Raw genomic sequence first — 13091 nt, 5'->3', positions numbered from 1 at the left:
TACTGTGTATGGTCAATCTTTGCATGCATGCATGATGCATATGTATATATACCACCACGTTCATGCCATTTATACAACATAAATTCATTCTTTTCTCATCTGTTATAAGTTTGATTATCAAGGATTCCACATATGGCTAGAATGCTTACTTTCTCGGTTGTTGTTTTCCTACTTCTCAACTCATTCGTTAGCTTTGACGTAGTAAGCAGACCAATAGTTGCAAGTCCAGAAGACATTATTAATCTTGCAACAACAGAAGAAACTGGTAAGGATAGAAGTCCAAGAAGAGAGGGTCACAAGCCTAGTCCTACAGGGATGGGACGCGGTTACACAGAATATAAGAGTCTTGCGGCTAAAAACTCCGGACCAAGTCCAGGAGGAAAGGGACATGCATTTTCAAATGCCGAATCGCTTGGAAATATCAAAAACTCTGGACCAAGTCCAGGAGGAAAAGGGCATGCATTTTCAAACGTCGAATCGCTTGATGATATCAAAAACTCCGGACCAAGTCCAGGAGGAAAGGGACATGCATTTTCAAATGTAGAATCGCTTGGGGATATCAAAACCTCTGGACCAAGTCCAAGAGAAAAGGGACATGCATTTTCAAATGCCGAATCGATTGGAGATATCAAAAACTCCGGACCAAGTATAGAAGGGAAGGGGCATGCATTTTCAAACTCCGAATCGCTTGGGGATATCAAAAACTCCGGACCAAGTCCAGGAGGAAAGGGACATGCATTTTCAAACGCAGAATCGCTTGGGGATATCAAAACCTCCGGACCAAGTCTAAGAGGAAAGGGACATGCATTTTCAAATGCCGAATCGATTGGAGATATCAAAAACTCCAGACCAAGTATAGAAGGGAAGGGACATGCATTTTCAAACGCCGAATCGCTTGGTGATATCAAAAACTCCGGACCAAGTCCAGGAGGAAAGGGACATGCATTTTCAAACCCGGAATCGCTTGGGGACATCAAAACCTCCGGACAGGGACATGCATTTTCAAATGCCGAATCAATTGGAGATATCAAAAACTCCAGACCAAGTATAGAAGGGAAGGGACATGCATTTTCAAACGCCGAATCGCTTAGTGATATCAAAAACTCCGGACCAAGTCCAGGAGGAAAGGGACATGCATTTTCAAACGCAGAATCGCTTGGGGATATCAAAAACTCCGGACCAACTCCAAGAGGAAAGGGACATGCATTTTCAAATGTCGAATCGTTTGGAGATATCAAAAACTCCAGACCAAGTCCAGGAGGAAAGGGGCATGCATTTTCAAACACCGAATCACTTGGGGATATCAAAAACTCTGGACCAAGTCCAGGAGGAAAGGGGCATGCATTTTCAAAAGCCGAATCACTTGGGGATATCAAAAACTCTGGACCAAAGCCAGGAGGAAAGGGACATTCATTTTCAAATGCCGAATCGCTTGGGGATATCAAAAACTCTAGACCACGTCCTGAAGGAATGGGACATGACTTTCCCGTTACCTTTCTTGGGAGCATTAAGAGCCCAGGTCCAAGTTTCGGAGGTAAGGGGCGCGATGCTCCAAATTTTGAAAATTTGGGAAACATCAACAACTCTGGTCCAAGTGTAGGTGGAAAAGGGCACCAGCTAGTTCAATGATTTTCCGTTTGGTTTAATTTTGTGAGGGCAAAAGGTAAGAAAGTTTGTTAAATTGAGTTTGGGTAATGACGTATTATTTGTTAATTATAGCTAAAGAAATCAATTGATGTACTTTTTTGTATTGGTTAATCTTTTAATGAGTATGCTTTTAAATAATTTAGTTAGTGCTAGTCTTTACAAGGTTAGAATACGATTTTATAGATATTATTGGTGGAATAAGTCAACAGATATCATTGTGTTTTATTATACTTTTCAACTTAATATTTTTCATATAGTATATCATTTATAAATATTTGAAGGATCTATAAATACGTACACTAGCAATACATAAATAAACGTTACATTGATATAAAAAAGCTCATTTAACTTAAGTTTAACAGTTCCTATTGGGCCAAATGACCTTTAATGCAGCTTTTATCAAGGTGTTGGACAAATTTTATTTTACAAATGGTGTTATGGTGGCACTCAGATTTCATGGTTGTCAAAAGAGGTGTAATTTGAAAGTAGGGTTGGTGCGTAAGATGCCGTTCGTAAAGAAATAGAAAGTGACAATTCACTAAGGATTTGCGTCGGGTGCTAATATGGCACTACTAATTGTTCATTATAAAGTGAATTCACGAATTATTAAAGCATCTTGGATTGTAATCAACATTTAGAATCGGGGCATCTGATTTGTGTCCGTTACTCCCTTTGCATCCACTGTCACTACATTTGGAAGATTGTAGTAACGTACACTCACTTTGTAGTCTGTATAAAACTTAACTATTTTGAAATACCATTAATAGAAAAGGGCATAAAGTAGCCTAGCAAATTTAGTTGTTGTTTTTCAGTAGAATTGCCATTTTTGTTTCTTACTTAGACCATGTGAGTCATAACACTTCATCATGGGGCGTTTTGCGACACCGCGGGGGGGGGGGGGTGTTTACCCAAGCGTTTTGGCCTGTTTTCTCCTCCCAAAACGGTCCACTACGGACGGTCTTACAAGGGGGAAACTAAACCATTTTACTTAGCAAGTCAAGCCGCTGGTAATTTTATGGATAGCGGGTTAATTTTACTAATAGAAAGTTAGCAAGTCAAACTGTTAAAATAAAAAAGTACAGATGAATATTTGTTTTGGCTCTAAATACTTACTATTTCTCATTAAAATCAAAACGATTACAATAAAGTGGCAGGCAAACAGGCAACAAGCTGCGCCACAACTCCCTTTTGAATAGCAAAACCAATTCTACTAAAAACAAAGACGTTGGGTCATAGGAGACGACAAAGTACCATGAACGACACGCTGAACCCTGTTTAGAAAATTCACAGCTTCCGGGGCCAGAAATCCAAATGTATCAAAAGCAAAAGGGAGAAACACATGTTGATTTTCTAAACAGGCTTTCTCGTGTTTGGCAACTTTGCCCGATTCGGCCTTCAACGCAGCCTGACCCACAACAAAATTGACGCAGCCTGACCCACAACAAAATTGCTCGGTCTATTTAACGAAATTTATTTCACTTGTTCGGCACATTTGTAATAACTCTATGGAAATTTATTTCACTTGTTCGGCACATTTGTACTAATAGAAAGTTGGCAAGTCAAACTGTTAAAATAAAAAATAAAGATGAATATTAAATTGCTCGGTTTATTTAACGAAATTTATTTCACTTGTTCGGCACATTTGTAATAACTCTATGGATCGAAATTGTCACATCTGAATTAGCCGCAGCAATATTGAACACATGAAGTAGCTAAAACATCCCAGATAAAAAATTCTAATAAGCTAATTTCATCATATTTTCTCGTGTCAGTATCCAAAACAAAATAATATTTTCTTATGAAGAGTGCTTCAATTCAAAATTTGTTGTAGACTCCCAAAAGGTCTCACCAGGGTTCAAGTCCTGAAATTTAGGGGTGATCATGTTTCGATTAAGGGTCAAAACCAAACCTCTAAGTTATATTTTAGCTTTGTTTTATTCATCTATATTGTTGATCGGTTTTGAATATAACTATTTGGTTAATTCGATTATTGGAAAAGATAGTTCAGTTCATATGGTTTACATGCGACTATTTAGAAAACTTTTGATATGGTTAACCATTTTTTACTATATAATAAAAAAATTAACAAAAGTTTTCTAAATATATCATCATATTATTTAAAAAATGCAAAGTATATATAGGATGGCCCAATTTTTTATTTCTGTTTTGTGTAGAAACATTATAAGGAAACCAATGTGTATAATAACAATGATGATGATGGTATTCACAATTATTTAAGGACTACCTAGCATAATGAGATTGAAGCATAGCATGAGCCAACATCTTCCCAACCTGAACTTGGGCATTGGTGCTGAGGTGAAGCCCATCTGGTTGCAGTAAGAGTCCCTTCGCGTCCACTGTCATTACATTTGGAAGGTTGATTGCCTGTTGAGCCTTTCTAACCGTTTCTACATAAGGACCCTCACCAGAGGCCAAAGCAACCTATAATTTTAAACAAGAATGTTTCAAAAGAGAACATATAATATATGTATGTATACAAAACAAGTTTTGAGTAAGAAACCGCAATAATTTGTTAATCACATAAACACATGTACCTAATATGTTTTAAGCCAAGGTGGGTTATGCATGTTTCTTTTTCTTGCTACATCTAGCAATACTATGTAGAAATGTTTATTGATTCTCTAATTAGAGTTGTTTTGTACTGAATTAATGCATATAATAATGACATAAATACGTGTGTGTACACACATATCACTAGAAAACTGATCGACAAAAAAAAAATCACCGACGGATAGCTCTAACACCCCAATGAAAATCTAAAAAATAAATTTGTGAAGGTAGCAAAATTATACTTTTAAAAATTTCAGCCGATAATCAATGTAAAATGGTCAAATACGAATAAGGTCCAAAAATGCCAGTCATAGCTATATGTTAGGGAATATCTAGTGGTGGTCTATCAGAAATTTGTGAAGATAAGAATCTAGTGATGCATATGCTGGTAATTCGTTGGCAACCACAGTTAATGATCCTTCGGTAACCCACATTGGTGATATATATGGATAAATTCTTTAACTACGCTTCTTTTCCCTCGTAGACCTTCACCAAAAGATTACTAGCACAGGCATCATTCGCCAAGGGACCATCCAGTGCAGAGATATGCAGGGGCAGGTAATGCCTAGAATACCTCTTAAAAATTTTTTTGTGAAACCCAAAACTATAAAATATGCCATTTTCATATAACAATATAACAAGACATTTTCTTGATATAAAAAAAATTAGGATACCCCCGAATTCTTCTTCTAAATCTACCACTGGGACCACCAAGGAAAACGTCTATTGTTGAAGGTCATTTGATTTGTAGTGATTCGGACATCAAATAGACAGTCAAGTAACTAAAAATCTACAACAATATAAATGTGTGTCTTACTATATCTAATAAACACTACGTATAAGCAGGGCTGTAAACAAGTCGAGCCGACGCGAGTTTGAGCTTGGCCTTGCAATTAAACGAGGCAGCTCGGCTCAACTCAACTACTCAAGCATGAGCTTGAAGTTAAACGAGCTTAAAGTCGAGCCAACGAGCCGAGCTTTGGCTTGGTTACAGAAATGAGCCACAACTTGGCTCAGGTTGTTTGAAATCAAGTTTTTTTAGCTAGATTTATTCGAGCTTTTATCGAGCGAGCTACTAGTCAAGCTACCAGCCGCAAGTTTTTAAAACAGCCCTACGTATAAATGTACAAGTATTTATACGATTATCACAAATCTATATTTAAACTCGGTTCCGTAATTAATACCCGATGTATGTATTCTAGTTTAGATATTTATGCATTCCCTTTAGAAAGAAGATATTTATGCATTCACTTGGCTTTTCATTAATAAATAATAATAACCTATGACAGAAACAAGACACCTACCAAACTCGTGGTTCGTGGACCCTTCATCCACCGCGTGTGAATCGTGCTACCATGTGTTTTATTATATTTCTTTAATCATTTGCCGTACAACTTTAACCTACACTTTAAAATTTATAAAATCCTCGTTTTAAGTTAAAACTAACCGTTACCCACTTTACTATTAACTCAAGTTAGCCTTAGCCGTTGACCAACAAGAAACATTGACCGACCAAACCAGTGACCAACAACCAATTGATTTGTAGAACATTAATATTATGAAATCTGCAAAATTTGGTACCTGGATTACCGGGAGCAAAGGTAACTTAAAATCAGTTCTCAAATCAATAAACAATGTATGCAATCTCTCTTGATACAATTCCGCATTAGTTATGTTCAACGTATCCCTCTCCCCTTGAAACCACAACACAGCCCGAATCACCCCGCCCCCTTTGACCGCGGCCCCCACCCGCCTCGTCAACAATTCGTAAAGTCTCCCCCCGCGGGACCACTCTTCAATCCCACTCCCACCAATCGCACAAGGCACCAACCCGATCACCGGATACCGCCTCAACACCGCATTCGCAAACGCCATCCCGGGTCCCACCCCGCAAGTCTTGTTAATATCAATATCCGCATGAAGTGGTTCATGTGCATCCACCCATCTAAGATCACCTCCCAACCGAAATATCTTGCCCGGACTCGGCTTAACTTCGGGTGGGATTATTCCGTCCCAGTATCGATCGATCACGCCGCCTCGTCCCGCCATGTTGCTTTGACCCGCGAGTATGAAAACATCTTTGATAAGATGGGTTGAACTAGAGGAATTGGTTAAGGCAGGTAGTTTCACATGACTGGACCAATATTCATATGTTATGATGAATAAAAAGAACATGGTTAGCTTAAGGCCAGTATTGGCCATAAAGACTAAAGAATGGAAATTTGGTGAAAGAAGATTAATTGTGGGTGTGAATAATCTTGTAATATATTTCAAAAGGCAACTTCAAGTATTGTGATTGAAGCAAGATGTGATTGTTTAGTTGGCAATATATCGGAATTCTAGTACAACACGAAATTTATTAATGAATGGTCCCCTTGTTTTAATGTTTCTAATAACCATATTATATCTAAGGCTTTGATAGTTCTCAGCTATTCCCTAAAAAAAATGTGTGAGAAATTTGTAAATTATATCATATGTTTATAAGTGGTTATGAGTAAATCAGAGAGAAAATGTTATACTGGAAACTTAAATTCGAATTTTTACTGTTTATACCGTATAATATTTTAATATTTTTTGAAAGAGGTTGTGAGTGAATAAAAGAGAAAATGATAACGATAAAGGTATAAAAGTGTATTATTTAATTGAAAAATGAAAGAAACTGTAATGATTTTTAATATAATTATATGAATATATGGTAAGAAACTGAATGTGAATGCTCTTATCCGGTTAATAAAAAGGAATTGTTTTAATTAAGAAATCAATAAATAAAAGGGACCTATCATGTGTTAGTTTACTAAAGAAGTCGTATATTTAATAAGAAAATTGAATCCCATTTATTAGAGATATTAATTACAATAATCAAGAAAATACGTGTTTATACATTCAAATACAACAAGTGATTCAATATTTTAACTTTTATAACATGTAATCAACACCTATGTATAATATTAGTTAGTTAATTAAATATGCATAAGAGGTGACTAATTGCATATGTATATTGTGGATGGCCTGAGAAGTTGGTCTAGTGGTAAGAGGTATCTCTTTCATCGTAGTGACATAGCTTCGATTTATATTTGGCCAGTTCGAATGACATCTCGGTGAGTGGATGAATCAAGGCTTTAATCCTGTATTCGAACCCGACAAGAGGCGAGGGTTTACGGATTTTATCCAGTTCCCGCGCATCTTGGAGTATGGTCTCACTGTGGTCGAGGAGTCGACCTTGGACATAGTCTCAAAAGAATAGATTTATACGTGAGATTCTCTACCATTCAGAAAAATATATATGTATATTGTGGATGTAGTTTAGTGCTACTACATGAGCCGTGTTTATGCGTTGAACCCCAAGATACAATGTGTATTCTACTTCTGACCGATTCTAACGTAGCCTTTAGAATCATTAAGAGGCTGCCAAACACCCCTTTAATGCTAACTGATTCAAAGGTTACTTCTTAATGAAATTATTAAGAGACTATTAAATAGTCTCTAAAGCTAGAACCACTCAACAACACTGACTTTATAGTATGCGTATCAAGTAAAGCGTAGGTCCTTTCAAAAGATGCGTGTGCTCGGTGGCATTGGAGTGTAGACATCTCTTGTATGTCCATTGTTCATAGAAAATTTGTGTTTTAGTTAAGGATTTGTACCCCAGTTGATGAACATGGGATGCTTTGAGATATATTTTCGTTGATATGCGTTGAAGTACTTTTTAATTTTAAAAATTATTTTGTATGTGTGAACTCAAGTGTTGTGACACCCCAGGCTCAGGCTCAGGCTCAGGCTCAGGCTCAGTCTCAGGCACTAGATTATTATAAGATTTTAGTGATAGATCCTTGAGAGTATCAATGTAAAGATCTAGCTAGAATAACCAATGACTTGTGAATTCATATCCAAGTTTGCTCTCCATTATATATTTTGAAGGCTTGAGAAAGATCTAGGAAGTTAAAATAATCCTTAAAAAAAACAACCATATCAAATAAAATTCAATATATAAATAATTTATTGGAAAAACTTGTGTTACTTCTATTTTTAGAGAATGCGACTTTAATGTTAGGCGAGCCCTGGCATTACGCTAATTATTTGGTGGTTTGAGAAGCGGTGGAGAGCGATCAAAAATATTTTAAAGTTTTCGTTTATATATATGAGTTTTCGTTTATATATATTTAAGATAAGATAAGATGTTAATTTAATATCAGTAAAATCACATGCTATTCACATAATCTTTTTTAAATAACACAAGTTGTATATAAAATACAAAGTAATAAATAATTAAACATGTAAAGCGTGGTTCAGGATCTCCTCGTACGTGTTTTAATTAATGTTTTAGGGAAAAATGTTTCAACAAAGTAGATAACCACCTAGCAATTTATTAATTAATAAAAATTATTTTTGGTATTTCAAACTTCCTTTCATTCCGACGTTACACCAACCATATAGTTTACAACACATTTTTATACTTCTAACTTAAGTATAAAATGTACTAAATCATCGCAGCCTACATGAAACAATGATAACAAATTAAAATCATAAAATACAAAGAGAGATACATGTCTAAGAAATAAGAATGACGAAATCGAATACCAGAGTTGGACGATCGTGATGGTGATGATAATGCTCGAAGACAACAGGCGGGTAGACATAAAGCAAAGAGTAGAGAAATAAGGACGATCGTAATGGTGGAGGTCACAATTTTGGTGAATGGTGACTACGAACGACTCCGCCAAGTGCATATGCAGCACAGCAGCAGCAACAATTCTATTTTTTCCTTACTTTTTTTTATAACTCCTCTTGCTAACTCATGATTTGGAATAGATGAATTTTGGGGTGGGAATAATCACGAATATGAATTGGTTTTCGGAAGAATTGGGAGTATGAAGGAAAATGCACAGGGTAATAGATGAGGGAATTCGAGTCAGGTCTGAAGTGTTAAATAGCTGGAGACCGTTGAAATCCAATCACAAGTAAACATGGAAAAAACGTTGTTAACAAATTATATTTTATGGATGTTATCTCCTGCCATTCTGCAGGCGATTTAAACTGATAAAAACGAGAGGAACAATTGAGGAAAGGATGATGGAGATGACCAAAAAGTAGATGGTTTTAGAGCATTTGGTTGTTGCCAAACTTAAAATGTAGTTATGTCCAGATCATTTTGTTAGCGAGGCATGATTGGAGGACCGTAGATGCGTTTTTCTCCACTTGCAAGTTGCAACCTCTATTCAAGCCATGACGGTCCAACTGACATATTTGAAGTCATTTGATCGAGTCGTGCCCTATGCTTTGATGTTGGTTACGACCTGCTATAGTTGGTAGGTCTATATGTGAGGCTGTTACCCTTTGCATTTTGGTTCTGGCATTGAAAGCATTAACTTAAGCACGCTTGGGTTGTTGCGAGGTTCGTTGTTAAGAGGCAGTGATGAGTGAAGTCAAGACCGTTAATTTATTGGTGTGGCAGAATCGGAGGACGGCAGGGGCGAGATTCTCCACTTGCAACCTCTATTGCAGCCATGGCGGTCTTTTAGTGGACAAAACTGAGCCTAACAAGTCGGTCAACTAATGTGTCAAAAATGATGTATTTTTGTTGATATTTGGGCATACTTAACCCGTTAAGTATGATATTTGGACCTGTCAAGTATGATATTTGGCTGCAAGTTTAATCTTAAGGTACAAGTCCATTTGCACATCGACTTTGATAATTGTATGTATATAAATTTGGTTTTCTAGGCGACGATGGAATGTTGAATTTACAAATTGCAAGTATCCTTAAGGGGGAGTGATGTGGTGGTGGAGTGTTGTGTTCCAACCCTAGCTGACATGATATATATATGGTTTCTTGAGCTTTATACGCGATGTTGTTTGAGCCTATTTGGTCTATTTTTATAGCGTAAAAGGGTACTGTAATTTTTGTTGTTTCATGAGATTTATTAATGTTGTTTGAGCCTATTTAGTTCCTATTTTTTTTATAGCTTGAATGGGTTAAAATTGTGTGAACCAGTTGTCCTTAACCTAAATTACGTATATGATACACATTCATAGACTTGCATAATCTTCATGAAATGGAAATAACTATTGTTCTTTAATTAATTTGAAAATAACACACCATGTCATCCAACCAAACCAATGCATTCAGATAGACCTCCTATATACTACTAGGGGCTTGAGGTATCGTTGCTTGGTGAGACCACATGTTCTTGCATGAGGAAGGCATCGGCTAGCATCCGACCAAGACGAACCTCAGCCTGGGTGCTAAGGTGCAAATTATCTTGTAGCAATGGCAAGCCCTTGGCATCTACACACCTAACATTCTGAAGCTTGATTCCCAATTGTGCTTTTCTCACGGTGTCCACTAAGGGTCCTTGGCCGGAAGTTATAGCCACCTGGATCAATAACAACCCATGTCTTTACCATTATGTTAAGAAGTTTTATAAACGAAGTAAAGAAAATGAGTTAAGGAGAGAAAATAAAATGAAAGAAATGAAAATATCATGTTTTAGAGTTCCATGGAAATGAAAAGAAATGAAATAATTTTGAAGGAAGTTAGGAGAAAAGATTATTTTTTCTCTTCAAATCCGTTCATAAGAGAAAATCATTCAAAGATATAATTTATTTTCTTCCCACTTCTTCCCATTAAAAAACTCAAAAACACAAATGTATTTCAGTTTTTTCTTTCTTTTTTTTTTCATTCCACTTCTATCCTTAAAATAGCTCCTATGAAAAACTAAACATAACTCTTTTGACCACACGATATACAAAAACCAAAAATAAACATTGTTCGGCGACACATGGCATGCCAGCGAAAATAAGATGTTGCGTCTACTGAAATGACGAAACGTGGCAAAGCTAATGGACGGCGACATGTGGCCATACTATTTGTTATTTCAAGTACACATAGCATAGTTTACTTAGTAAGTTGTAACATATGGCATATGATAGTAGTAAACACCTTTAAGAATCATAACCATTTTAACACTACATACCTGCTCCTTTTTATGCTTTCAAATTGTCAAGATAATATTTTTTATGCATGTAAAAGTTGTCACAATGTCACATTAATAAAATCAAAAGCAACATATTTGTAATGTTTATTAAGAAGTGGTAGGCAATTAAAAACACTCACATGAACAATTGGGAGTAAAGGAGATCCAAGATCCACACGCAGATTATTAAACAAATTCACCAACCGTCTTTTGTACTTCCTAGCATCCACTTCACTCACCGTATCACTCTCCCCTTGAAACCACAACACCCCTCGAACCAAACCACCATCTCTCCGAGCCACATTAGCCCTCTTTAAAACCTGCCTATACAACAACCTCTTTCTACCCCAATCACTAATCTTGGTCCCCATGGGACCACCAACCGCACATGGAACCAAACCCAATGGACCCAACTTTGGATCCTTTAACAACACCCTGTTAGCAAATGCCATCCCGGGGCCCACCCCACATGTGGCCTGAACATCAATGTCCTTGTGGAGAGGCTCATGGGCTTGGACCCAAGTGAGGTTAGCGGTTAGTCTGAGGATTGATGGGTTGGGCTGGGATTGAAGTGGAACAACACCGTCCCATGTGTTGTTGATTACGCCGCCTCGGCCGGACATGTTGCTTTGTCCGGCGAGTATGATAATGGTCTTTATGTTGGATGTGGAAGCATAGGCGCCGGCTAGATGGAAAACAAGGTAGAGGAAGGCTAGCATTGTTTTTTGTTTATTGTTGAAAGTTTGTGACCTAGTCATTGTTATCTTTATTTTTTAGGGTCCTTTAATCTCACGTATCTCAAGATATTCGGATATTTAATAATAGAATCCTAGAAAATAATTTGAGTTTTTAAGTGTTATAAATTGTATAAATTAGTGACTTTAGGGTAATGGTTGATGGGGTCTCATATAGATTTACCATGCATGTAATTGTAAAACTCATCTTACCCTAGTTGAATCCTTAAATTTTAATGTGCTTCTTTATAAGTGACGTAGACTTGTTGAAATTCAACTAAAACCCCATAGAAGATTCCCATAAAATTTTTTTTGTTATATGCGGTAGTTCTCAGAAAGATTTGTCATGCCCTGGTATTAATCTATATTAAAATTAAAACTAGTTGGTTCATCCATCATATTGCGGCGGGATTGGGTGTAAGTTTTTTGTTTTCCGTTGTTTATAAAAGGTTAGCGACAAATTATTTGTTTGTTGCATATAAAGCGGTTTGTCTTTCTAAAACTAAATAGAACTATGTGAACACTAATATTTATTAAAATAAAGCATGAAATCGGTCAATTTAAATGTTGAATAGACCTATGGTTTCACACTAAACAACTATTACACAACGTACCCCAGTTAAATTCTTTGTTTAAAAATTTAGTTGCGAGTGTATATATGCAAACACAAAGTTATTTGAACATTTATATTGTTCTTTGTTTAAAAATTTACTTGAAAGTGTATATATGTGTAAAAACAAAGTTATTTGAAGATTTATATTTAAAAAATACAAAAACCAACCCATTTAAAATTTGAACTTGAGACCTATGTTTTCACAACCAATAACTTTTTCACCACACCAATTGAACTCTTTGTTTAAAATCTTATTTGGGCTTGTATATATGTAAAATCAAAATAGAGAATGGATAGTGGTGTACAAATGATGGAGCAAGGTTTACAACCTATCATGCACCCAGTATCCCAAAGTTGTAAATATATAAATAGTTAATATATGAGGTAGCTCTCTAAGAGAAAAAAGTTAATTTTTGTAAAGGAAAATTCTATTGAAATTGACCTATTTTGGAAAGAGATTCTATTTTTGTCCCTCAAAGTTTATAATTTCAAAAATATCTCCCTCTAACTCATCTTTGACCATATGTTAGGAAATCTAACACGTCTTTGACA

The 13091-nt window shown here is 36.2% G+C and overlaps 3 protein-coding genes across 3 annotated transcripts; 1 reads left to right on the top strand and 2 right to left on the bottom strand.

The window, feature by feature from the left end:
- Nucleotides 1-132: 132 nt before the first annotated feature.
- LOC143627836 (uncharacterized) lies at nt 133-1730 on the top strand. Its single transcript, XM_077097558.1, has one exon. It carries the CDS (start codon nt 133-135, stop codon nt 1627-1629), a length of 1497 nt encoding a protein of 498 aa, XP_076953673.1. The 3' UTR covers nt 1630-1730.
- Nucleotides 1731-3802: 2072 nt separating this feature from the next.
- Nucleotides 3803-6505, bottom strand: LOC143627779 (putative carbohydrate esterase At4g34215). The gene is made up of 2 exons (XM_077097525.1): nt 5800-6505; nt 3803-4089 (listed from the first exon to the last, which is right to left on the bottom strand). The coding sequence occupies exons 1-2, from the start codon at nt 6418-6420 to the stop codon at nt 3889-3891; spliced, it is 822 nt and encodes a 273-aa protein (XP_076953640.1). The 5' UTR covers nt 6421-6505; the 3' UTR covers nt 3803-3888.
- A 3804-nt stretch (nt 6506-10309) lies between these two features.
- LOC143627778 (putative carbohydrate esterase At4g34215) lies at nt 10310-11912 on the bottom strand. The gene is made up of 2 exons (XM_077097523.1): nt 11333-11912; nt 10310-10592 (listed from the first exon to the last, which is right to left on the bottom strand). The coding sequence occupies exons 1-2, from the start codon at nt 11909-11911 to the stop codon at nt 10365-10367; spliced, it is 807 nt and encodes a 268-aa protein (XP_076953638.1). The 5' UTR covers nt 11912; the 3' UTR covers nt 10310-10364.
- Nucleotides 11913-13091: the final 1179 nt, after the last annotated feature.

This window comes from Bidens hawaiensis, unplaced genomic scaffold, assembly GCF_021521415.1.
Source record: "Bidens hawaiensis isolate Kalapana, Puna unplaced genomic scaffold, B.hawaiensis_p1.1 tig00004743_1, whole genome shotgun sequence".
NCBI classification, from domain to species: Eukaryota; Viridiplantae; Streptophyta; class Magnoliopsida; order Asterales; family Asteraceae; genus Bidens; species Bidens hawaiensis.
Note: the sequence above shows the minus strand (reverse complement) of the source record. Positions and strands in the feature narration are given on the sequence as shown.